Here is a 25,276-nt window from a genome sequence, read left to right as displayed (position 1 = left end):
TATTATTAATTAATGACATGAATCCAAAATTTTTTTTTAATGCTGACAGGTGCTTTTTATTTATTTTATTTTTTGAGGCAACCATTTAAACATTTCACGTGATCCAAGAAGATTTTTTTTGTTTTTCATTAACCTGGGATAATACTGCTACACACCAGAAAGCGATCGTGCAATCAAAGTCAATGACACTGAACACACAGACAATGCACTTCCAGCTTTTTATTAACCACAAATCAAAGCCTTGTTCAGTGGAAAGTGTATTGTTACCTCCGCCACCGAAGGTGGACGGAGGTTATGTTTTCACTTCCGTCTGTGAGCAGGATAACTCACGATATCTCAAAAAGTGATAGACCAATTTGGACGAAACTTGGTGGGCATGTTTGGTGTGTGACGAGATGATCCGGATTCGAGAATTTTTCAAGCAATTCTTCAACATTGAGAGATGGGGCCAAAAACTATATAGAGCACGATATCTCAAAGAGTTGTGGACGAGTTTTGACAAAACTTGATGGACGAGTTGGGTCGGTGGCATCAACAAGCCGATTTGATTTTGGTTCAGGTTCAGATGCACATCCGGCCTATCAGGGAGATATAAAAGTTGAAATGTTAAGCCTGGCGGAGGTATGCGCTCTCTCGTGTGCCGTTCGATTTTGTGTTATAAACCAGGTTTTATTTTTTTTCATGCATATTTTGGATCATTTGAGTAAATCAAAAATATAAACTAGTCAGGTGGCATTACACGATGCTGAAATGGAGCCAATAGAGTATGTACGATTCACTCTGCCCCGGTTATAGTGCAACAATTGGAGACATCAAACCCTTTCCACCTGCTCTTACCTCACCCTCAACAGCCGTGATAATGTTCCTGCGCAGAAGCGAGTATGTCCATGCGGTGATCCCAGCTTTCTCAGGGTCCTTCCCCCTGCGGAAGATCTGAAACATGCAGGAATGCCAATGGTCAACGGAAGAAACACACGTTGTACACAAACTCGCCCACACTCTCGTGCGCTCGACTAAAGCTGACCAGGAGAGCCCGATTCAGAGCCTGCCGACAGAACCTTCCCGGTTCAAATATGTAATCCATGTACGATTCCTGTGGGGGGCAAGAAAAGTGGATTATCATCTTCATCACCTGAACTCACAACTACGCACATGGCATTGACAAGGCGAACACACAGTACAATCAAGTTACCCTGGCATCCAGGTGAGGCGGGACGTGGATTTGAGCAGACGGAAAAGGGAACATCACGACTCCTTGCCACGAGACTTCATCGTCATCACTGCAAGATTAATGAAGCAGCTCAACGACAATCACCAGTAATAGCCTTGCCCACCACTTCCAGTTAAACCATTGCAGCAACAGGGCGATTTAGAATAGTTGACTTCTGACGACTGCAAAAATGAAGAGCTGACACAAAGGTTTGGGAAATCAAAATTCACCTGGGATAAGCAGCATAAGCAACCTTTGTCCCACCGTCTTCAGCATTCCAGAGAGCCCAGATGCCATCGGGGGTCAAAGCAATGTCCCGTAACTCTGACTGCAAATCGACAAATTAAATGATCGACTCAAATTCCTCCCAAAGCACCCCTTTGTTTAACCTCACCGCATTCCACCCTTTTTTATACATTTTTTTTTTCATTTTTATTTTGCTTACCTGTCTCATGTAGATGTTCAACATATGTACAAGCTTTGTAGCATTCTCCTTCAAACGCAACAAGCAAAACTGCACTCACAAGGAAGAGATTACACACATGAGTTGCAGGCAGCAAGAGTATCTGAGTATGAGGAGAGGGCGGAAACAGCTAGGGTATGAGAAAGGAAAATGTAGTTGAGAAGTGGAGGAGGGAAGTAAGCAAACGATAAATATTGGTGTGTGTGTGTGTGTGTGTGTGTGTGTGTGTGTGTGTGTGTGTGTGTGTGTGTGTGTGTGTGTGTGTGTGTGTGTGTGTGTGTGTGTGTGTGTGTGTGTGTGTGTGTGTGTGTGTGTGTGTGTGAGGGTATGAGGAGCCTACCAAGGATTGCGGCCATGAGAGATGGACGACGAGGCACAGAGCAGAGGAAGGTCCTGGGGAGATCCGCAGCCAAAAACGAGGCGATGGAGGTTGAGACAGCAATGACGAAGAGAATAAAGTTAACAAAGATAGCTCTGAGATGCAGCTCTCAGTCTGAATGGTGGGGTGGGGGGGGGGGTGGATTGATAAGGAAAAGTAACAAGGCTGAAGATAAACAGTACGTTAAAAAGCAAGAGCATGGGAGTTAAAAGTACTTGAGCAAGAAGGTAGACAGTGTGCAATGAGTGAACAATCGTGCTTGCAGGTCGAGTTAGTTGGCAGATGAAGACAATCATAAATATAAACTCTTACACCACCGATGGATGCAAAAAGCACAAAACTGCAAGAGGAAACAATATGTAAACTAAAAATAATCAGAATAAAAATAATTAAAAAAAAAACATTGAAGAAATAAAAGAAAGCAGCTCACATCCACATTCCAAACTCTGAGCTTTAGGTCGAATGATAATGACAGCAATAGCTCACAGGTCGATGAGCAGTGCGATGAGAGAGCAGCAGTGGATCCTGGGAGAGGAGAGTCCACAGCCCTCCTGAGAAAAGACACACATATTAGCAGCAAAATGAGGAAGAAGAAGTGAAGGAGCAGAACGAGGGGAAGCAGGAGGAGAAGCAGTCGAGCAGGAAGAGGAGAACACCTAAAATGCTTCTGGGAAACATCGGTTAGGAACCAAAATGTTGCCCAAGAAAGCCGGCGCAGCAATCATCTCCAGAAGTGATTTTTAAACGATTAGTGGTGACATCGAATGTAACCGAGAGCAACAGAGGAAGGTCAGTGTACCCTCTAACATTCGGGACCCATCCAGTGAAGAAGCGTTGAACTGCAGAAGAACAACAAAGTTCAACCTGTCTTGGTTCATCTGCAAAGAGAAAAAGAGGCGAGAAAAATCAACAATGAGTGACCCACTTCCTGCTCCTAACTTACTGCACGACTATCAAAACCAAACTACCTCTTAAATTATGCTTTCCTACCTTTCTTTCCTGGTGCTGGAAGTGTTACCAGCAATATGGTTCCCACTGTGGTTGCGACAGCAAACCGGGCCTGCCTCCCGAGTGAGAGCCAGGCAGTTGAAGGAGGAGAAGGTAAAGGAGCACCAGGTATGTGTGGAGGCGGTGGGGGAATTGGGAATGTTCCTGAAGGATCATGAGGGTCAGGTGGACAAAGCCCACAGAGGATCGATGTCAATGGGATGTCAGAGCTCAGGGCCTAAGGAATAGGCAGCAAAACGGCGACGACAGATGTTTCAAAAATTCTCACCTACTCTCAAATTAGGTTCAGTTCAATCCGGTTTTATTTTCATTGAAAATGTTTGGAAATCAAATATAAAACAGCCGATTCATACGTCATGTTGGGAAGGAGAAGGAGCAGGAAGTGTGAAGCGCAGAACTGCTCCCGTGGTGACCACTAGCAGGGCCATCGCACAGTCCTTAGCAGTTGCCCCTGGCTCCCTGGCGAGCGTCACGCCCTCGGGCAGTGGGTTCAAGCCCCGGAAACAAAGTCGCACTGCTGAGCCATCCAGTTCAGTATCCAGGCCTCGCTCTCTCAGCCACACATAGCCCTGACACACCATCCTGCATTGGCACCACTCCGTCAGTGAATCAAAACCTATTACTCGTCACACACAAAGTTAAAATGTTGGCATTTTAAAACGATATTAATATCTAATTACTGAGGGTGCAATCATTCGATAAAAGATCGCATTGTGATACTTTCTTAACGTCAAGAAGCACAGAGCAACTACCACAGCTTGCGGGACTGTAGTGCCCACATTGTTTGGGGAAATTACCCAAAAACACCCTCACTTTCTCCAAAAATAAAACCCTCAAGACTCCATAGAGTTAATTATTTTATTTACTTGCCTCACCCAACAACAGACTGTTTGAACGAAAATTAATCGATATAAATAGTTGTAAGTGTTTGTGCGTTTGGGCATTCGTACATTGTTCTTTCATGGCCGAAGCACGCTGTTTTTTTGGAAGCAGGCCCCAATTTTTTGGTGAAGATACTTCAGAATCTAGGCAAGGTTTTAAGCTACCACATGTTGGCCTTGACTGTCGTTTTGAAGCCACAAAATGCCATTAATAAAGTGTATATTGGGTTGTGGGGTCAGGCCAATGGCCCGCAGGCAAAAAAGTAACCACCGTGAGGCCAATAACGCCAAAGTTTTTCAACGTTCAACACGTCCCAAAACCACCACCGGGAAAGGCTCACGCAGCCGGGCGGTGCTGGGTATCCTCCTCCCCTAGGTGATGCCAGGTAGCCCCTGCTACTGTATGCATAATTACAACCCAACAGCAAATGCCAATTTACCTTATTCCAGAAAGAAAACAAACAGAAACGCTCCAGAATGTTTTATAATGTTTGAATGTTTTCTTTCCTAAACATGTGACTTTCAAAATGATGTATGAAAGCTAAACGAGGCCTTTTGTGTATACAGAATGGTGTGTGCGTGTGTGCGTGCGTGCGTGTTGATTGCCCGCTGAGCGAGTGCAGAGAGAAAAGCGATTTCAGAAGGATGACGGCACTGGTACGCAGAGTGCTCTAGGAAGTGACATCACTTCCCCCAATCTCAGTGGCTATGCTTGAGTGAAAGTCAAGAGTACCCCGTATGGTGTTGTTTCATGAATCTGTCTGCATACGTAGACGTGATTTGTCGCAGCTCCTCCATAAACCTTGGAGTCTGTAACAATTATAACGGCACTTTTCAACGTCGCGACATCGACAGATATGCCTCCACCCGCTTCACCATACATACTTGTATGAAGATCGATTTAAATCCCTTCAGGCCTTCACCAGTATCACATTTTAACCTGACATAACCCGACCTTTGACCTCTTGATGCCAAAATCTAAATCGGTTCATCTTTGCATCATAATATATACTTAGACCATGGTCAAAATCACATCACTGGTTGACAAGTTAGCTCGGTCACAGAATTTTAAACCTAACGGGACCTCTGACCTTTGACCTCTTGCCGCCATAATCGAATCAGTTCATCTTCGCATCATTATACAGACTTGTACCAAGCTTGACTTCGATCTCTTCAGCCGTTCGTAGATTATCGTGCGAAAGAAAAGTTATCGCGGTAACGAAAACCCATCACGGACGGACAGACAGACAGACAGACAGACAGACAGACAGACAGACAGACAGAGACAGACAACAAGAAAGCAATGCCTCCGGCAACTTCGTCAGCGAAGGCATAAAAATATCATTCTCGGCACCGACCCAACTAATCCACCACGTTTCATCCGAATCTGTTCATAACCTTTTGAGATATCCTGTGGCCGCTCATAAACAGACAGACAGATAAACAAACAAATAGGGGTGACTCCATAACCTCCATCCACCTTTGTTGGTGGAGCTAATCATATCTTTTATGCTTAATTTCCAGGTCAATCTGTTGCTTTATCATAAATTTGTCTTTTGTGGCATAGAGGCTCTTTTTTTTATTCTCTACAAGAGTGAGAACATGGTTGAATTGACAGTGGGGTGGTGAGACAATGGCACAACTGGCCAGGGGATACCAACAGAAAGGGAGACACAGATCGGTTAGGAAGGGTTAATGGAGAGGTAATAAAGAGCATGGGTCAGGATGGGAGATGAGACGAGATGGAGATGCACTGCCTGCTCGAGTCCCTGGGAGGATGAGTGAGAAAGGACAGCCTCTGGAAGGTGGTTCCCTAGATGGGAGAAGTGAAAAATAAACCAGTTGAGGTGTACAGTCAGCCTGGATTTTGGAAGTTTAACCAGGAGGGGGCTACTGGAGGAATGCGTGGATCCTGGAGTTACCTGGGAGGGTCAGAGGATCAAGAGAGAGGAAAAAGCGATTTTGGAGAATCGATTGTTAAAAAACAGAGCGACGACAGACCTGCCTGAGACTTCAGAGCAGCAGACCATGTGCTTCAGCCTCATCATCGAAGATTCCAATAATTTTGAGAGCTTTAGATTGCACAGAATCCGGAAGAGACAGATGTGATGCTGGGGCACCAACCCATAATGGAGAGCAGTGCTCTATTGAGCTATGGACAAAGGCCTTGTAGACTGTGATTAGCTCTGATTTTCCAAGGAAAGACTTGGATTGACGGAGGATGTCCAACCAGTAGCTGTTTTTAGAGACCATCACAGGCAAAGTCAGCACTGATGGTGAGGCGTATATATTTATTTATTGTAAATAAATGTCAAATTGAATTTTAAGAATAATTAATTCAATGTATTTAGCTCACCCCCCCCCCCACCAACTCACCCCCTCCACCCCACCCCAACCTTTCCTTCCTTCCATTCATTTTTAAAACCTCTCCCCAACCACCACTTACACTCCAACTCCAACTCCATGCCTGGTTGTATGGAACATGATTGTTTGGTTTGACGTGTGAAAATACTGTTCAACTACTTGCAACGCATGTTGTAAAAACTTGTCTTCTGAAGATATCAAGTATGCTGTCGGTGTTTATGCCCCTCTGCATGAACAATCATAAGAAGCGATTGCAACTGGCACATTCTGTGCAGCATCGCCGCGGCTCATGATGCGAGTCGGCGTCATCTCCGCTCACCTTACCAGCCTCTCGTGGAAAAAAACTTGACCGAGTCGAGGTGGATCCAGCGTGGAGGTGTGTGTGGACAATATGATGCAATGATGTATATTCTCGTTCGATGCTCCAGGTATTGCGATATGTATCGGTACGCCTTTACTTACTAACGTGACAAACTTAGAGCCGGGCATAGCTTTGGGAATTTCGATGAAATGACGTTGCACATCATCAATTTTGGCATTTTGAAAGTTTGCTGATTGTGTGCAAGGTAATGACATAAATAAATAAATAAAACCACAGGCATCTCACCAGCAGGTAAAAAAAAATAATAATAAATATTAAAAGCCGGTCGACAATTGTCCGTACAGGGCATACAATAAATTATTATACAGAAAATGATTTTCTCATCTTCATACTTTACTGCAAAATGTGTCACAATTACACATCATGAGATTTATGATATTGTTACGGCTGTGGAAATTCGCAAACCACCATTCAGGTCCCGTAGGTGAGATAACTCTAAGTACATGTGTAGTTAGCCCCAAAGCCGTTGTAGAGGGAATTTATGTGATTCATTCGGGCTGCAACGCTTTGAGATTGCCGTTTTTCTGTTCTATCTTTATTTTGAACCAACCACGTCTCAACCGCCATAACCATCAAACCGCCACCAAAAACCCTCCACCACCCCCACCTCTTTCCTTCTACGGCCATTCCCGCACCACCTGTGAACACTGAGCGTCAGGCTGTCTTGGGCTCGTTCAAGCGATACGCACTGAGCCGTGAGTGCAAATAGCGGCCTTTCCGAGGGAGAATTCGGATCAAGAATGCTACCCGCCCACTTCTGATCCGTCCAATCAGCAAGTGCGGAGCGGCTTGGCCCCGCCTCCAGGCGCGTCCGTGTGAAATCGAAATATGCAAATTCTAGGATCAGGGGAGGTTCACGCCCACTTTTCCTCCGTCCAATGGGCGAGCGTGGCTCCGCCCCCGAGCTCATCTTAATCCTGAAATTTGCATATTGGTTCTCCTGCCGGCCTATAAAACGACAAGCGCAAGGCGAATCGTGGCAGAGAGTGAGAGTTTTGGTAAGAGAGTCATCGGGCGGAGTGTGGCAGCGGTGGAGTGTGGCAGAGAGTGGAGTCGGGTGGCGAAGGCATCGAGTTGGGTTCTGAATCAGCTGAGGAGAGTTGGGGGAAGAGGCCAAGGAGCTCGGGTCCGAGGCGAGAAGGACGGCGGTCGGCGACGAGGTCGCGGTGGGAGATCGCTCGTCGCGGGACCTAAGCCAGCCAGCCATTCTCCCTCCCCCAGAGCATCAACAATTCCCCCTTTTCCCCAGCGCTGAGATAGTGCGACAAAGGGGGCCCCGTTCCCACCCCACTCCACACGTCGTGCCAACGAAACCCGCGAAGGAGCACGAAGTCGGGGCACAGCCACGTCTGCGGCTCGTCCGCCAACGAGTCACGAGGACGCGGGTAGGACCCACCCGGTCTCGCGGACCTGGCCGCTCCTTCAGGTCCCACGCACATATTGGCCTACAGGCCCTTCTGCCCCCCTCGTCTATGAGGGTGGCTTCTTTCCTTTGCTTTTGAGGGAATGTGTGTGGCGCCGTCTGTAAAGTAGAACTGTGCAAGTGTTTCCATGTGTATGCGTATTCGGTTGCAACTCTGCGTCGTTGTTTCTTTTGTTTACCTGATATAGGTGCATTCTGACTGTTTGGCTGTATATGTGTGCTTTCCGTGTGTCGCGTAATAAATGTGCATTGTGTGAACTGTTTTCCCGTTTCCCTTCGTCTTTTCTTTATTGACCTGCCATCCTGCTTCACATAAAAGGGCTCGTAGTGGGCTTAAAACGCCCGATAACTAATCGGAACCGTCGAGGCCGACGATAACACCGCTCGGTTATCCCGATAGCACGGAACAGACCACTTAAGCGGTTTGTGTCCGGAGTCGGCCTGCGGCGAGGTACGATCGCCCGGTCGACCATCCGCGCAGGTACTTAGGTAGATCGAATTTGGCGAGCAACCCTATCCTGCATGGGTGGGCAATTGGCACGGCCGTGGTGGGGTTAAACCCCCACCCGTGACTAGCTCCCGGCGTTGTTCCGAGAGGGTCACGACAGAATTGTCCGTTCCGGTGGGCGAGGCGGCCGCAATTCGAGTCGAGCGGCCGATCGCACGCCGGCGGGTGCGAATTCGCAACAATATTGTTACGAATTCTGGCCCGCCTAGCGTGCGAGCGATTGCGCAAGTCCAATCGCAACCGCGTCGCCCACCGGACGGACAATTCAGTCGTGACCCTCCTGGAACTACCGCCAGGAGCCATTCACGGGTGGGGGTTTCACCTCACCACGATCGTGCCAATTGCCCACCCACGCAGGATAGGGTTGCTCGCCAAATTCGATCTACCTAAGTACCAACTCATCGAGTTCTCTCCGGCATTGCTTCCACGACCCACAACCAACAAGGAAGGACCGAAGGGCAGAAGGGGCTTCAGGACCAGAGAGAGAGTGACGTCGACGACCCAGACAGAGAGAGCTCATGGACCAGAGAGAGAACGACGTCGACGACTCAGACAGAGAGTGAGAGGGAGCTCGACCCTGGCCACCAAGAGAGAGGAGCACTTGACCCCGACAGAGAGAGAGTGAGCCCCGCGTGCGGTCCACCTTATAGCGCAGGGCTCTGCCCTTCGCTCCTCCCCGTTTTCGGCTCCACCTCCCTTCAAGAAGGTTCCTGAAAAGGGGCGTTCCTCACCCCGACCGCCTCACGCTGTTCATCCACCAATCGGCGGCGAGCTGCTCTCCCCTTTTCCTTCACATTAAGCGTGGGGAAAAATAGGCGGGAAAAAATCCGCGCGCCCAAAAGGGAACTCTTTTGGTTCCCTTTTTCGTTCGACGGTTTTCAACGTGGCTTGTTGCTTGCGTGGAGGTTTGTTCAAAATAACTATAGAAAAGAAAAACGGTTATCTCAAAGAGTCGCAGCCCGGTGAATCACACAAATTCCCTTTAAACAACGGTGGGGAAATATCTGCACAGAAACTTAGCGTCATAAGTGATCTAAGGACCCTTTATGGTGAATTGCGAATTTCCACAGCCGTAACAATATCTTTGAAGCCGGCAGAGAAACCATTTATATTTTATTTCAACTGGTTTCTCACCAATGCATGACACGGTTCCCAAGGCTCACACCGTCACCGTAGCAACAGCCTCCAGCACTCTCAGGAAACTTCCAAGTTCCAGGTGGAGGTGGTAACCCTGCAAATTATATATATTTGAAACAACCAATTAATTAATTTGTACTCTATATAGAACCCACAAAACAACAATAAATGTAACATAACACGTTTACACAGTCATATCACAAAATTAAATAATGGACATGGCCACGTCACGTGATACACAGTTGGGATGTAGCGCGGCTTTGAGGATGATGAACGGAAGGGAATACCAGGACGGATTCTCAATTCAAATCACCTCAGAATAAGGTGCGTGTGTGTGTGTGTATGTGTGTACGTGCGTGTGTACATGTGTGCACGTGTGTGTGCGCACGTGTGTACACGTGTGTACGTGTGTGCAGATGTGTGCACGTGTGTACACGTGTGTACGTGTGTGTGTGTGTACATGTGTGTGTGTACGTGTGTGTGTGTGTGCACGTGTGTACACGTGTGTACGTGTGTGCAGGTGTGTGTACGTGTGCACGTGTGTGTACGTGTGTGTGTGTGCACGTGTGTGTACGCGTGTGTGTACGTGTGTGTGTGTGTGTACGCGTGTGTGCGCGTGTGCACGTGTGTGTACATGTGTGTGTGTACGTGTGCACGTGTGTGCAGGTGTGTGCACGTGTGTGTACGCGTGTGTGTACGTGTGTGTACATGTGTGTGTGTACGTGTGCGTGTGCAGGTGTGTGTACATGTGTGTACGTGTGCACGTGTGTGTACATGTGTGTGTACGTGTGCGTACATGTGTGTGTGTACGTGTGCGTACATGTGTGTGTACGTGTGCGTACATGTGTGTGTACGTGTGTACGCGTGTGTGTACGTGTGTGTGTGTGCGCGTGTGCACGTGTGTGTACATGTGTGTGTACATGTGTGTGTGTGTGTGTGTGTACGTGTGTGTGTGTGTGTACGTGTGTGTGTACGTGTGTGTGTGTGTGTGTGTGTACGTGTTTGTGTGTGTATGTGTCTGTGTCCGTGTGTGTGTGTGCACACGTGTGTGTGTGTACGTGTGTGTGTGTGTACGGGTGTGTGTCCGCGTGTGTGTACGTGTGTGTGTACGTGTGTGTGTATGCGTGTGTGTGTGCGCGGGTACGCGTATGTGTGTGTGTGTACGTGTGTGTGTGTGTACGTGTGTACGCGTGTGTGTACGTGTGTGTGCGCGTGTGCACGTGTGTGTACATGTGTGTACGTGTGCGTGTGCACGTGTGTGTACGTGTGTACACGTGTGTGCAGGTGTGTGTACGTGTGTGTACGTGTGTGTGTGTGTGTGCACGTGTGTGTACGTGTGTACGTGTGCACGTGTGTGTACGTGTGTGTACGTGTGTGTACGTGGGTGTGTGTGTGCGTTTGTGTTTATATATATATATATATATATATATATATATATATATATATATATATATATATATATATATATATATATATAACAAGCTGTGAAACGGTGCGGTAACCTCTAAATTGGTTGATTGATGATTTTTAGTAATTAATGATCCGATTTGATCCCATTTATGATGTGACATCCATCGATCCCGAAGGAGGGACGATTTGAAGAAGGAAAACCGAACTCGCACTTGAACCTCTTATACAATCACAATCTACACACACACACACACACACACACACACACACACACACACACACACACACACACACACACACACACACACACACACACACACACACACACACACACACACTAACCCGCATCGACGAACACGTCCCTCCACGTGGTCACCTCTGTGCCCAACAGCGGTGTTTGCCACCATGTGTTGACAGCCATGTCGTCCATATCGCGTATTCGCCTTCCCGCCATCACTGTCGTTAGTAACAGCCCCGCTGATTGGTCAGGGTAAAAAGCCGTCTCTCAATTGGACAATGGCTTCTCCACATTCCTTCCTGTTGACCGAAATTGATAAAAGGTCGAAGATGATCGTCGAGAGAGCTCGAGAGGGGTTCGGGAACTTGGGATAGTTGGGGATGGAAGGGAAAGAAGTTTTTTGAAAAAGATAGTAAAGTTATCTGGATATTAGCGGAAGTGTTAAGGAAGGGGCGTGAGCTCAATACTCCGATGAACTGGATTTTCGATACATAAATAAATAAATTAATAGCTCAGAAATTTCTGTCGTCTTCTTCTTCCTCTCCCCCCTCTGATTCCTCTTCTTCTTCCTCTGATTCAACCTCTTCTTCCTCTTCTCCTCCAGATTCTTCTTCTTCTTCTTACCCAACGAGACGAGCAACCAGTGACACTTCCAACGACGCTTGCCGTTTTCTTTCCCGCCAAGTAACTTTTGTCCATCTTACCTCATGAAAACGAGTCATTTGTAAAAATAAAAAAAATAATAAAAAAAGCACCGTAAAAAAGTATTTTTACCCCAAAAAATTACAAATCAGTACGAAACAAAATAATTTACATTTATTGATGAAATCCTCAAAATGTGTATAAATCGTGTGTTTGCAACACACACACCACGTTGGGCACAATTGTTGTTGTTGTTGTTGTTGTTGTTTTTTTCCGATGAACGAGGTTCCCTGTTCCCAAAATGGTTCGGTCCGAGTGTCCACGTGCCTGGCATCCGCAGGAACGATCGATGTTGACGAACGCGGAAACGCTGCCCCCTCATTGGCTAAAATGTCCACCCGGTTTAAAGTCTGCGCCTTCTGATTGGATGACAAGTTTTTCTCTCCTGATTGTGCGCTCTGATTGGTCAAGAACTGGTCATCATTTTTTTTTTTTTTTTTTTGGTTGGGATTTGTTACTTTGGAGTTTAGACCGAAGAGGGTATCTCCGTTGGAATGAAGAAAGCAGAGAAAAAGGAAGACGTGAGGTTTGTGAACCGAAGTGTGTGATATTATGTTTGTGACGAATTCATGTGTGTTCCTACTTAATAACAACATAATATGGTCGTTAAATTACAAGATCAGCAAGCACACCTTTGAGTAAATATCCCTTCTTAAAATCCTATGTATTTATTTTATTCATTGATTTCATTTTTGTCTTTTTTTATATAGATCGAAGGCTCATAGTGGAACTTGTTCATCAATATCATGCTGGACAAAGACCTGAGTAAACATCAGTGTGTTTCACAAGAGTTACAAGGACATTTGTAACCAATGGAAGAATTCCCATGTCATTAAAACATCTCCAATAGTATAGACAATGGCCAAACACAGTTCTCATAACATATCATTCAACGTTATTGAGAACTTCTGCAAAGAATACAAAAGTTTCCAATAACTTTTAATGTGACGTCATGAGACGTGGTGAAACTTCTGCAAAGAATACAAAAGTTTCCAATAACTTTTAATGTGACGTCATGAGATGTGGTGAAACTTCTGCAAAGAATACAAAAGTTTCCAATAACTTTTAATTTGACGTCATGATACGTGGTGAAACTTCTGCAAAGAATACAAAAGTTTCCAATAACTTTTAATTTGACGTCATGAGACGTGGTGAAACTTCTGCAAAGAATACAAAAATTTCCAATAACTTTTAATGTGACATCATGAGACGTGGTGAAACTTCTACAAAGAATACAAAAGTTTCCAATAACTTTTAATGTGACGTCATGAGACGTGGTGAAACTTCTGCAAAGAATACAAAAGTTTCCAATAACTTTTAATTTGACGTCATGAGACGTGGTGAAACTTCTGCAAAGAATACAAAAGTTTCCAATAACTTTTAATTTGACGTCATGAGATGTGGTGAAACTTCTGCAAAGAATACAAAAGTTTCCAATGACTTTTAATGTGACGTCATGAGATGTGGTGAAACTTCTGCAAAGAATACAAAAGTTTCCAATAACTTTTAATGTGATATCATGAGATGTGGTGAAACTTTTGCAAAGAATACAAAAGTTTCCAATAACTTTTAATTTGACGTCATGAGACGTGGTGAAACTTCTGCAAAGAATACAAAAGTTTCCAATAACTTTTAATGTGATATCATGAGATGTGGTGAAACTTCTGCAAAGAATACAAAAGTTTCCAATAACTTTTAATGTGACGTCATGAGACGTGGTGAAACTTCTGCAAAGAATACAAAAGTTTCCAATTACTTTAAATTTGACGTCATGAGACGTGGTGAAACTTCTGCAAAGAATACAAAAGTTTCCAATTACTTTTAATTTGACGTCATGAGATGTGGTGAAACTTCTGCAGAGAATACAAAAGTTTCCAATTACTTTTAATTTGACGTCATGAGACGTGGTGAAACTTCTGCAAAGAATACAAAAATTTCCAATAACTTTTATTTTGACGTTATGAGATGTGGTGAAACTTCTGCAGAGAATTCAAAAGTTTCCAATTACTTTTAATTTGACGTCATGAGATGTGGTGAAACTTTTGCAAGAAGAAAGAATTAGTCGAGCTCAGGATGGCTATTTATATAATGAAGAAATGATGTTGATGAAACCCTTTGCTCCAACAAAGGGTTGACGCCTGAAAGATCGGCCTTTCCTTGTTTTGCATGGTGCAAAGCAGACCTCCAATAGACAATTTCAAAAGCATCATTTCAATGGTCAAAATTGGCTGGCAGGATGGCCTCAATGCCCTCGAGGTACGCACACTCACCTCTAAGCTGTCTCGCCTGGGTTTGCATCCCCACATGGCTATAACCTGTCATCCCGGTGTTTCACAGGCAAGGTGATTCATCAATGTGTGCTCCGTTCCTCGGATGGACATTAAACTGGGCGTCCTGTCTGCCAGCATTCGTTGGTGGACGTAGAATATCCCATGGTGTACTTGACGAAGAGTAGGCGAGCTATCACCAGCACCATGAACAAATTACAAATTCCTCCCCAAACCTGCAGATGGCACTGCATCAGCGGCACAGCTGTGCCCTCAGCCAATGATGCTTCCCCGCAACTTTGTGCTGCATATAGATGAAGAAGAATTGTAAAAATATTGTTTGGGGGAAAAAATATTTAAAGTTCTTTGTAACAACCTTCGCTTTCTCTTTTTATCATTCAGAAATGCCAATGCGAAAAAGGGCGAGACAGATGGACAAAGACAGCATTGCTGCACAGGACACCAAGGCAGATCATGCAGTCAAAGAAGAGGAGGAGAAGAATAATCTGGAGAAGGATGACGAGAAAGGACAGGAAAGAGGAAAGCAAGTTGTGAAAAGGGTGGTGGCCTCACATTGGATGTTGGCTTTGCTTGGTGGTTGCATTTCTGCACTGTGTTTAGGGTGAGGAGAGTGGTGGTGAAAGAAAAACAGAAACGTGGTGTGGATGCGGGGATTGGGAAGTGGGAAGAGAAATGGTAAAAGAGAGATCTCAATGATGTAGTCCTGTGGATCACTACCCAAAAGGGGTAGTATGCAATAGTCACATGGATTTTCACAAATTTATGTAATTGAAAAAAAATATATATGTAATTATGTATAAAAATATATATTTGGACTAATAAATGTGTACGTGTGTCAGTGTGTGTGTCTCCTCCATAACTCCAAAACCATGAAACCTAGCAACCTGAAACTTTGCATGCACACTAAGAAAACTCCAAGGAAGTGCAAGAGTGAAAATTGGGTGTTTGGGTTAATTAAAACACCCCTTTTGAAGATAATTAACGGCCTTATTTAATTATATCCTTTATCAGGCGATCCTCGGCAACCTCACTCTCTGGGGTCTTAAGGGGTTTCTGGGTAACCTTGCTGGGGTCTGAAGCTGCCATCTTTTTCGGCCTGCTCAACCATGCCTTGACTTGGAACAGGCCGCAATGATTTCTTAACAATAAAGTTTTTTTTCCACTTTCCTCACTCATATTATCGAATGATTGTTCATCATGGTTACGAATCATTGTGTACATCACTTTTATAAGTCTAACTTTTATAAGAAAACTATAGTACTTTTATAAGTACTATAGTTTTCAAATTAAGAGCTTGGAGCAATTTCATGCATTATACGATACGATTTCCCACGATATACTCTCGCAGACGAATTAAAGTATGTCATCAAAATATTATTTCGGTTTTGAAGATCGGATATCATCCTGACAAAATAAGCGTCAAAATCTGTTGTAAAATCTGATTTTAAAAAAAGTTTTTTTTAATAACTAAGCCTATTTCTGGGCGGTGTTTGTCTCTGGACGGACGCGTCTGGGCGGTGTTTGTCTCTGGACGCGTTCTCGGTGGTGTTTCTCTCCGGACACGTCCAGACGGTAATTAACGCTCCACCACACATCCAGCTTCCCTTCCCCCATCCCTCCTCCATCTCCCATCCCACCTCACTCTCCCTCCCTCCTCTCTCTCCTTTCTCTCCAATCTCTCTCCCCCACCCTCTCTCCTTCTTCCCCCCTCTTTTTATCCCCCCCCCCATTTGTATTACCGTCAGTGAAGCGACGAATGGTATTTGCTGGTGTATGTATGTATGTATGTATGTATATATATATTTCTTCTTCTTCTTCTTCTTTCGGCTGCTCCCGTTAGGGGTCGCCACAGCGGATCATCCGTATGATCTGCATAGTGATTTGGCACATGTTTTACGCCGGATGCCCTTCCTGACGCAACCCTGGTCGCCTCTTACGACACAGGGATTTGGTACACTTATTTTAACCGGGGTATACACCGGGCCAGTATACTGGTACTCATTTCGCCGACCTCGGAAGGATGACAGGCTGAGTCAACCCCCTGGTGTATTAATTCAGTGGCCCAACGGGGCTTGAACTCAGGACCTTTTGGATCCCAAGCCGCTGCCCTAACCACTGCGCCAACACTAGGATATATATATATATATATATATATATATATATATATATATATATATATATATATATATATATATATATATATATATTACCAAGCTTGCACACTAAAAACTCGGCTCGTCGTCACACGATCCCTATGAAATTGTTGTGGCACTTAGTGGACATGCTAACAATGTTTGGGAAGTCTTGGCATTCCATAGTACCACTTGCATTTTGCACAATGCTTATTTTTGTCATTCCCCATGTACGGTCTGTCGTCTGCTACCAGCTATGTTGTACTGCTATCCCGTGCATGTGCATGGGTATCGCTAGTATATATACTGTATGTAGTGAAGATTGTGCTTGCATTTTGCAAGCAGATAAATTCATCAATTAAAGGAAGAATGAGTGAGCAGTATGATCTCTTTATATATGTGGTCCAAGCTCCATCCCTGTTATGGCTGAGGGTGTGACATTCCTCTGGTGGAGTTCAAGCCCCACCCTTCCCCTGACACAGACAGACAGACAGACTGACAGATATGCCATACCACTGAGTTTCGTTTCAGGATATTTTCATTTACGGATTTTATGGATAGTTTTGACAATGTCAGAGGAAAAATTTGATACAAGTACAAATAAAAATATACAAGTATATGATAAACACACCCACACAATAAGCTTTGAGTGCCAACATCTGGCTCAGCACGAGAAAATCTTTATTATTACCCAGTGTTGTGCTGCTTGTGATCCAACAATGTTTCTGATGGATTGTGGAACGATCTACTTATTTTCTACATGCAGGTGGTTGAAGCATCCAGGTTCATTTTCATTGGAGAGTGAGGAGGAGAACAGGATGCTATTGGAAAGGCTTGATATGAAGGTAAGAGTGACAGATGGATCAGCATTAGCAAGATTGCTTTTACCATGAAAAATATGCCATGATGTCATTGCACTGCATTTTTGTGAGGAAGGGGGGTTGCAGCAACTGTACTGGGGATGGGTGAGGAGGAAGGGGTTGTTTTTTCTTGTTGTGTCTTGATTTAGGCTAATAATGCAAGAGCTTATTACCCTCGCCAGAGGAGAGGGTATGGCATTTGGGTCCGTTTGTTATTTCCAAAATCGAAGATTTTTTTAAGTGTATTGTTTAGTCGATTTTGTTATTGGGTAGTCGATCTAGTCGAAAAAAAATAAAATAATTTTGAGATTTGTTCTACCCTTATTATCAGTATTTAAAATGGCGATTTCAGTTAATACAATGGCGATTTCGATGAAACTTGGTTGGTAGGTTCATACCATGACCTAGTTGTGTGCAAATGAGAACCATTGCTATGGACACCACCATTGCCTAGCAACGGGTCTAAAATTTTTGAAAAATCATAAACAATTTATTTTCCCGAAAATCAAAAATCGGGCCACGAGCGACTGTGGGCAGTACATTCAGCCATATTGTCAAAAATTTCCAGCCGGATCCTATGAAAACTGTCGGAGAAGATAACTTTGAATGAACCCTGGTTGAAAACAATAAAAAAAAAACGAAGTTTGTTATATCTCAGAGACTATGAGTCAGATATACATGAAACTGGTATGGTAGGTTCATGGTATGTCCTCGTTATGTGTGAGAAAGAACCGTTGCTATGGACCCCTCCATTGCCTAGCAACGGCCGAAAAACCTCTAAATGTGGGAGTATTTTAACGAAAAAACAATCTGCAGCATTAACCCTTGAAGCTAGAATCATGAATTTTCTTGTGCTTAATCCTCAGGTCATTCCCCATGGAACGGGCCCATCGCGTCAGGTTCTATTGGGTAGGCGACTACCCATGTCCACCTACCGGCTTGATCTGTCTGTCTGTTTATCGCCTCCAGGTTGCAATTTTAAACTGATGTTCACGGAACTTCACCACATGGTAGATTTGTCATAAGGAAAAAGCCTATTGTTTTTGAGGTCAAAAGGTAAACATAGGCCAAAGGTTAACAACTTCGGTGAGATTTCTAGAATCCTCAATTTTCATCCAATTGACTTGAAATTTGAAGAGGATTTATATTTCAGGTCGATGAATTCAGCCAACCGATTATTTTTGAGGTCATCATTGACCAAAAGGTAACTACAGGCCAAAGGTCAACAACCTAGGTGAGATTTCTAAAATCCTCAATTTTCATCCGATTGATATGAAATTTGAAGAGGATTGATTTCCTTATCAGGTCACTGAATTCAACCACCAATTCTTTTCGAGATCAAAGTAGTCCAAAAGGTCAACATAGGCCGAATTTCTAAAATTGTCAATTTTCACCAATTGACTTGAAATTTAAAGAGGAGTTGCATATTTGGTCATTGAATTCAACCACCAATTATTTTTCAGGTCAAATTTGTTTTATGGATTTTGCAAGTATCGTGCTCTGCACGCCATCGTCTTCTTGTTTGTTTGTTTGTCTGTCTGTCTGTTTGTTTGTTTGTCCGCGTAGAACTTTCATGTTTTTCTCCGCAACTGCTTGTCGGATTGAGACGGAATTTTCACCATTGGTGCGACTACTCATGTAGAATGTTTCAATGATAATTATGACGTCATAGGTCACAGGGTGTGGTAGCCGTATTGGAAATACAGAAAAACTTTGGACCTCTGTATCTCTGAAACCGCACTAAGGAAAAATTTGAAACTTGGCACACGACAAGTACTCCTCATCGGGAACGAGTGTAAATTTTTTTTTGTGACGTCAATGGTGCCCTCGTTATGACGTCATAATTGCATATGTAAAATGCCACATCCGATCAGTATGAAATTTTTTGAGGGTCATCTCGGGATAAAATGCCTCAACAATTGGATTGTTTCAATTGTTTAAACAATTGGATTGTGCTTCACTTTAATCATCCGGACGAATTGAGCTTGGTTGGTGGTTTGCAGGTTGCACCACCTTGGGCTACAGCTTCCTGAAAGTGCAGGCCTCCAAGCCTTTTTGGTGGTTTAAACAGAATGTATGGGCAAGGCCTCAGTGCTTGGCTCAAACCCTCACCCTTTGCCCCTCCCCCACACACACAAAACACACACACCCCTCTACACACCTCAACTTTCCAAGAAGAGCTTCAATATGAAGTGCGATACCTTTTAGCTAGCTTTTGTTGTTGTTTAGATATCCTGTCCGGATGCATTCACCATAATGTTAGATTTGAAAGGTAAATTTGTTTACAGGTAGCAAGAGAAATAACCAAAAGAAAAAAAAAATTAAGCATTAAAAGTCACGAATGAAGCAGAAAGTTGCCCTTTTTTTTCTTTTCAGGTGTCTTTGCTGGAGAAACATCTCTCCTCTTTTCTCATCACCGATCCTGGTACTGGACCATTGTTGGTTCAAGGTTCACGAGGTGCGAGATGCAGGGCATTGTTTGCGCGAGCAATGCGCAGAGCTAACGAAGTGCAAGACATGGCGATGTGTCGGTCCTCAGGTCTGGAGGTCAAACTGTTAACGGCGAGAACAGACCTGAGAAGACTCGAAGGTGAAGTGAAAGTTGGATGAGGATAAAATAAATCGATTCAATTTATTTTTTAACTATAAAGAAGAGTGCTTATCTCCTAATTTTTCTTTTAAATGATGGTTATTAAAAAATGATTATTAAAAAAAAACATACAAAAACTGCTTTTCGAAGAAGAGTAAAAATATAAAAAAACATGAATAAAAATTAAAGAAAATTAAATAACACAAACAAGGGTAGAAATAAGAAGCAACCATAAAATGTTCTGGCTCCTCAATGAGCCTCGACTTTGTATACAATAATATATATATATATTTTTATTTTTTTTTAACTGACTGATGAGACTGCATTTTAAAAGGCAGAGAGTTCCACAATCTGGGATTTTAGAAGGCATTCCACAGTCTCCGAGCATAACGCTACAATTCTCAATCAACAAACGTCTTCATCTTGGTGCGGGAGAAAACCGGAACATTACTGGTGCTGGACCGAAACTTCCTTGCAGGGGTGTCAGGTGTAATAAGGTCAAATATAACAACAGGAACCAATTATATGTGACATATATATATATATATATATATATATATATATATATATAAATAGTGCAGTAGTTTTAAAGATTATTAGGAGAATTGTAATGATGTGGTTGAATTTCCGAGCCTGGCTGCTGTATTCCGTACAAGTTGCGAATGTCTGGGAGAAGATGCAGACAAACAAACAGGGAATTGCAATCATTAAAACGTGATGTTATGAGAGCATGAACCAAAGTTTCAGTTGTCTTCTCATGATTCAGGCATGATCTGATTTGGGAAACATTATGCAAATGGCGGAAAATAGATTTGCAGATTTGCAGATTGATGAATCCTACTATATTTAATAAGGCAATTCTCTGTATGTGTGTGTAAATATGTCTGAAAATCACAGAAGAAAAAACAAGGCTGGGCTGATCTCCACCAAATTTTGCATATGTGTTGTTAGTACCCATGGTCGGGTCATGGGCACAAAGAACACCCCTCCCCCCCCCCACCACCATGAGAGGGTGGAGACTACTTACAATTTTTGCCTGTACATGTGCCACAGTGTAAGTGGTTTACTGACCCCTGCTGCAGACAGGGAGGATTATTAGCTATGGCACAAAAAATATTTGCCCCACTTCCCACACTATCCACCCCCACTCCCCCTGCCCCCCACCAAGGCTGCTCCCTAAGGGAGCAGGTGTTGCTACCTGTGTCAAAAGTAGGAGGGAGATAGGTTCAGAAGTATTATTACTGAAGTCGATCCTTGGTCTCTATTATACAGGATACAGTTTGTAGCCTTCAGCAGGTCAGTCTCAGTGTTGTGTATATATTTAAAACCAGGCGGTAAAGGTTCTAAAAGACGATGCTGGTGCAAGTACCGTCGCCGTTGAATGGCAACAGCAAGTACAAGAATCCTAGATGTTGAAGGTTAAAGAGAAGTGAGCGTGTAATTTTAAATCTAATCTCAGTCCAAGTAAGGTTTCTTGAAGATCGGGATTTTTATGGCTTGTTTAAATCAGGATGGAACTGTATAAGATGCAATTGAACTATTTATTATTTATAAAACATGTGGATTGAGAATTGGAAGGAAAGAAACGACAAAAGATGACAGAACAGGATTCAGTAATGACTTCATTACCTTCACCACCGCAAGTGGACGGGTGGCAAGAGAAATATGTTTTCGCCTATGTTTGTTACTTGGTGAAAAATGTTTTTTTTTTTTTGGCCAAGTATGTTGGTCTGTTGTGTTTGTCTGTTTGTCACACCTTTTGGCCACAGTTTTCAAGCAATATTTTTGTGTCTGTAGTTGATTGGTCAAGGACAGTAACGCTTAATTTTGGTGACATTGCGGATCCGGATCTGAGAATTTTTCAAGTGATTCTTCACCATTGAGAGATGGGACTAAAACGATATATATCATGATATCTGAAAAAGTTATGGACTGATTCGGACGAAACTTGGTGGATTAGTTAGCTCGGTGACGAGAACAAACCGATTAAAATTTTCGTTGAGGTCCAAATCCAGATCCAGCCTATCAGTGGGATACAAGACGTAAACTAATCAGCCTGGTGGAGGTACGTGCTCTACCGAGTGGCTGTTCTCGTTTAAAGAGACGAGTTCGTGGGAAAGGAGTTTGGATCCTGTTTGGATGTTTATCAACAAGAGAGAATCTTAGTGCGAGAAGATGAACATCAGTCGAGGTATGGTAATATGAGACTTTTTTTTCTGCAGCAGGAGACTTCATGGAGTAAACTGTTGCTGAGTTCAAAGAAATGAGAAGAAATGGAAATGCAAAAATTGGAAACAAAATCAAGACTTAATATGCAAAGGAGACATTGCCCAGCCATAGAAAGAAAGTAGGTGGACAAGATTAAGTAAAAAAAACATGGGAAACATGGGGATGAATTTGAGAAAAAGAAGAGACAGAGATGACTCCAGTATTTTGAAGGAGAGAGATTTCCACAGGCTTGTACTACTAGATGATGGACTTGGCTATAGTGTGGTTTAAAAATAAAGCAAACCGTTAAAGAGGAGTATGGAGGATGGGTGGGGCAGTGATGAAAGATGAGATGAAGAGTAATCATATATGATAACTAACTATTCTTCCTGCATTTTCTCTTCTGCAGGCCTCCTAAGTGAAGTGGAAGAGCTCGACGAAAAAGCCAAGGCTCTAAGCGATAGATTGAGCAAGGCAGAGCGTGAAGCAGCCAAACAAGCTGGCAACGTTTTAGCAGAAGGCCTAAAGGCCATTGTTGCTGCGAGGTTAGCAGGAGAGAGAGCGGAAACTCGGGCAACAGCTCTTCAGGGAAGTTTTCTGGAACTCGAGAAAGAGCTGCGTCAGAAGAGGGACAGAGAAGCAGAGCAGAGAGCAGAGAAGAGCAAGGCATTGAGGTTGGCTGCCGCTGGGGCGGAAGCAAGGCCGCGGGTCGAAAAGCTAAGGGAAAATGTGCGAGAATTGATGATGTGGGTGGGAGAGCTCGGAATAAGGGTCGGCGTATTAGCAGAGGCGTGGGAAGGATTACAAGAAAGAGGAATTGAGGAGGGAGTTGACAACAGGGAAAGAAATGAAGAGCAACAGAAGTTGGAAGCCATTGAGATTAAGGGAAAGGAGGATAATTACATGGACAAAAGAGAGAAAGGACATGAAGTTCTGCCAAAGTCAGAAAGAAATAAAAAATGGTTTCAGGGCAAAGAGGTGAGACTGGATGAAACGGTCCTGAAGAATGACAGAATATTAATGCATGAGGACAGTAGTCATGCAAAGGGCAGTGATGCGGAAGGAGAGGCAGAAGTGGATGATCGCAGAGCAGTAGCGTATGAGGGAGAGGTGGGTATGGGAGAAGCAGAAGCTTAGGTTGGGCCAAAAGGGAAGGAGGGAGGTGTTGGAAGCGAATTGGGGGGGGGGGGTGGGGTGAAAGTAGAGAAGTGAAAAATGGATTGAGGATAGTGGTGTGTGTGTGTGAGGGAGGTTACAGAGGGGAATATGGGAGGACCTGGAGAAGCAGAAGAGCTTGGCAAACTCGGACATGAAATGAGAGGAGGATATAAAAGGCAGCAAATGGAGAGGATTAGAGTGCAGTTGAATTGAGAGGGAAAAGAAGTGCACACAAAGAAAAGAAAGGTAAGGGCAAGTTTTAAGCCATCTGTGCATTCAAAAAAAATCTCTCCATTGGAGAGAAAATGTGGAAAAGTTAAAGGAATGAAAGTTTAATAACTTGGTGGGGGAGAGCAAGGGGGGAGAGGGGGGTTCCAAAAGGGGGATTCCAAAAATACAAATTGAAACTTGAAACTTGAATGTTTCGCACCGTTTATGGACAAGGAAGAGAATGATGGAGAGTTGTTTCATCATTTGATCTTTTCTCTGTCGGTGTTGTAAATATAATAAATGTGATGTTGTTCGTACCGACTGTGACATTTTTCAATGATCCGGCGTGCGGTGTTGAGACGTGCTCATTTCAGCCTGTTATTCCGAAAGGAGAAATCCTTCATCGGGTTCTCGATGGGTTTTGGAACACTCCGTTGTTGGCTCGTTTATTTTGCTGAAAACGTCTTTGCTTTTGGTGTCATTGATCCACAAGTTATGCAATAATACCTTCCTGGATCTCACCGGATGGAGATAGAGGAGGCGGTGGGGGTCGATTTGAAGGGAATGGTTGAAAGGTGATTGTTTATGAGAGTGGGGGGTTCGGGGGGGACAGGTAAGAAAAAACATTCGGTGGTGGAAGATGAGTGTAAAGGCTGGAGGAAGAATAAAAACAGAAGATGCACGGGGTTCTTAAGAATGTAGAACTGTATGTAGGTAGGTTCGAGCAGAACCCTTGCAAAAATGATTCCAAGGTATGCAATGTCTGCAGATCATTAAAACGTGTTGATGCCGTGGCTCATTGCTTATCGGCTTGAATGCACCTCATCCCGTTAGGTCTCGGCAGATGAGCAGAATCAAATGAAGAAACTAGTCTTACTGGAGACGGCTGGTGTCGATCTGCGCCGGTGGACAGGTCGAACCAAGAATGAAATCAACAGGACGTTGATCGAGGTATGCCAACCACCATGGAAAGCTTAGCAGAAGCAATTCGGGCATTTACTACACCCTTCATCAGAGCAAAAGAGGAAGGGTTAACACCAAAACGTCAGCTTCTTCTTGCTTCCCATGACAGTTAACATACCTCGATCAAAGTCCTGTTCCCATCGTGTGCTGCCTTTTTGGCAGATAGTTGCATCATTGGTTAGGGGCGCAGCCATGCCTCTGATGCCCCTATTACCAGTACACTGGTGCTCATTTCACCAATCTCAGGATGACAGGCTGAGTCAACCCCCTGGTGTTAATTCAGCGGGAAACGGGACTCGAACTCAGGACCCTAGGATCCCAAGCCACCACCATAACCGCTAAACCAACACCAGGCTCAACGTCCTGTTGATTCCATCCATTAAGCAGAGTATGCCTGGTGTTGGGCTTTGGATCCTCGGGTCAAATCCCACTCAGCTGTTTAATTAATACCAGGTGGGGTTGACTCAGCCTGTCATCCTTGTGAGGTTAGCAAAATGAGTACCAGCTTGCTGGGATGATTGAGCCATTTGAGTATCCTGCGTCGGGAGTGGTGCCCCATCCAGGATTGTGCCCAATAGCCAAGGAGAGTGCTTCAGCAGCACCGACGCCCTGTACAGGGTATGGTCCCGATGGATGGATTAAGTGGAGTCAAATTTGCTTCGTCTGTGAAACACCTCGGTAGTGTTCGTGCCTCCTTGCTGTTTGTTCATGGATTTGTTCATTCGAGTGTAATCCGACTAAAACTACCGATTTGGTTCACTC

General features: G+C 44.0%; 3 protein-coding genes across 10 annotated transcripts in view; 2 read left to right on the top strand and 1 right to left on the bottom strand.

Annotated features, from left to right (window-relative positions):
* Positions 1 to 11,967, bottom strand: part of NUP160 (nucleoporin 160) — a 100,667-nt gene extending 88,700 nt beyond the window's left edge. The window contains exons 1-12 of one of the 3 annotated variants that reach the window (XM_085855276.1): positions 11,542 to 11,967; positions 9,753 to 9,849; positions 3,414 to 3,642; positions 3,043 to 3,277; positions 2,852 to 2,930; positions 2,483 to 2,603; positions 2,014 to 2,166; positions 1,656 to 1,724; positions 1,441 to 1,538; positions 1,193 to 1,280; positions 1,025 to 1,093; positions 838 to 933 (exon numbers count right to left, since the gene is read on the bottom strand). In XM_085855276.1, coding sequence (XP_085711402.1) covers positions 838 to 933; positions 1,025 to 1,093; positions 1,193 to 1,280; positions 1,441 to 1,538; positions 1,656 to 1,724; positions 2,014 to 2,166; positions 2,483 to 2,603; positions 2,852 to 2,930; positions 3,043 to 3,277; positions 3,414 to 3,642; positions 9,753 to 9,849; positions 11,542 to 11,572 — 1,365 coding nt within the window. In that variant the 5' untranslated portion in view covers positions 11,573 to 11,967. Of the gene's footprint in view, positions 1 to 837; positions 934 to 1,024; positions 1,094 to 1,192; positions 1,281 to 1,440; positions 1,539 to 1,655; positions 1,725 to 2,013; positions 2,167 to 2,482; positions 2,604 to 2,851; positions 2,931 to 3,042; positions 3,278 to 3,413; positions 3,643 to 9,752; positions 9,850 to 11,507 lie in introns of all 3 variants that reach the window. The other 2 variants (XM_085855275.1, XM_085855278.1) reach the window with 2 other exon arrangements.
* Positions 11,968 to 12,481: 514 nt separating this feature from the next.
* Positions 12,482 to 23,868, top strand: LOC147013442 (uncharacterized). Of its 4 annotated transcripts, none has more exons than XM_085855284.1 (5): positions 12,482 to 12,631; positions 14,775 to 14,916; positions 17,292 to 17,370; positions 19,762 to 19,975; positions 22,593 to 23,868. In XM_085855284.1, exons 2-5 carry the CDS (start codon positions 14,777 to 14,779, stop codon positions 23,318 to 23,320), a joined length of 1,161 nt encoding a protein of 386 aa, XP_085711410.1. In that variant the 5' UTR covers positions 12,482 to 12,631; positions 14,775 to 14,776; the 3' UTR covers positions 23,321 to 23,868. The 4 variants fall into 4 exon arrangements, with proteins under 4 accessions (XP_085711410.1, XP_085711408.1, XP_085711409.1 ...); XM_085855282.1 differs by having other exon boundaries at positions 14,775 to 14,994; XM_085855283.1 differs by having other exon boundaries at positions 12,536 to 12,645.
* The window catches only part of LOC147013440 (bisphosphoglycerate mutase-like), a 20,455-nt gene continuing 18,627 nt past the window's right edge, over positions 23,449 to 25,276 (top strand). Inside the window, exon 1 of one of the 3 annotated variants that reach the window (XM_085855285.1) lies at positions 23,449 to 23,587. The gene's annotated coding sequence lies outside the window, so the exon portion shown is untranslated. The other 2 variants (XM_085855290.1, XM_085855288.1) reach the window with 2 other exon arrangements.

Source organism: Eptatretus burgeri, chromosome 14 (genome assembly GCF_056783735.1).
Source record: "Eptatretus burgeri isolate ZD-2024b chromosome 14, Ebu_testis_v1, whole genome shotgun sequence".
In the NCBI taxonomy this organism is placed as follows: Eukaryota; Metazoa; Chordata; class Myxini; order Myxiniformes; family Myxinidae; genus Eptatretus; species Eptatretus burgeri.
The sequence above is the reverse complement of the archived record's forward strand: the minus strand, read 5'-3'. Positions and strand labels throughout refer to the sequence as shown.

Bases quoted from the DNA above. Each gene is read 5' to 3' on its own strand.
- LOC147013442 (XM_085855281.1), top strand. From the start codon at position 12,600: ATGAAGAAAGCAGAGAAAAAGGAAGACGTGAGGTTTGTGAACCGAA. The intron at 14,995-17,291 runs GTGAGGAGAGTG...TTCTACATGCAG, and splicing joins ATTTCTGCACTGTGTTTAGG to GTGGTTGAAGCATCCAGGTT. The intron at 19,976-22,592 runs GTGAAGTGAAAG...TCTCTTCTGCAG, and splicing joins AGACCTGAGAAGACTCGAAG to GCCTCCTAAGTGAAGTGGAA.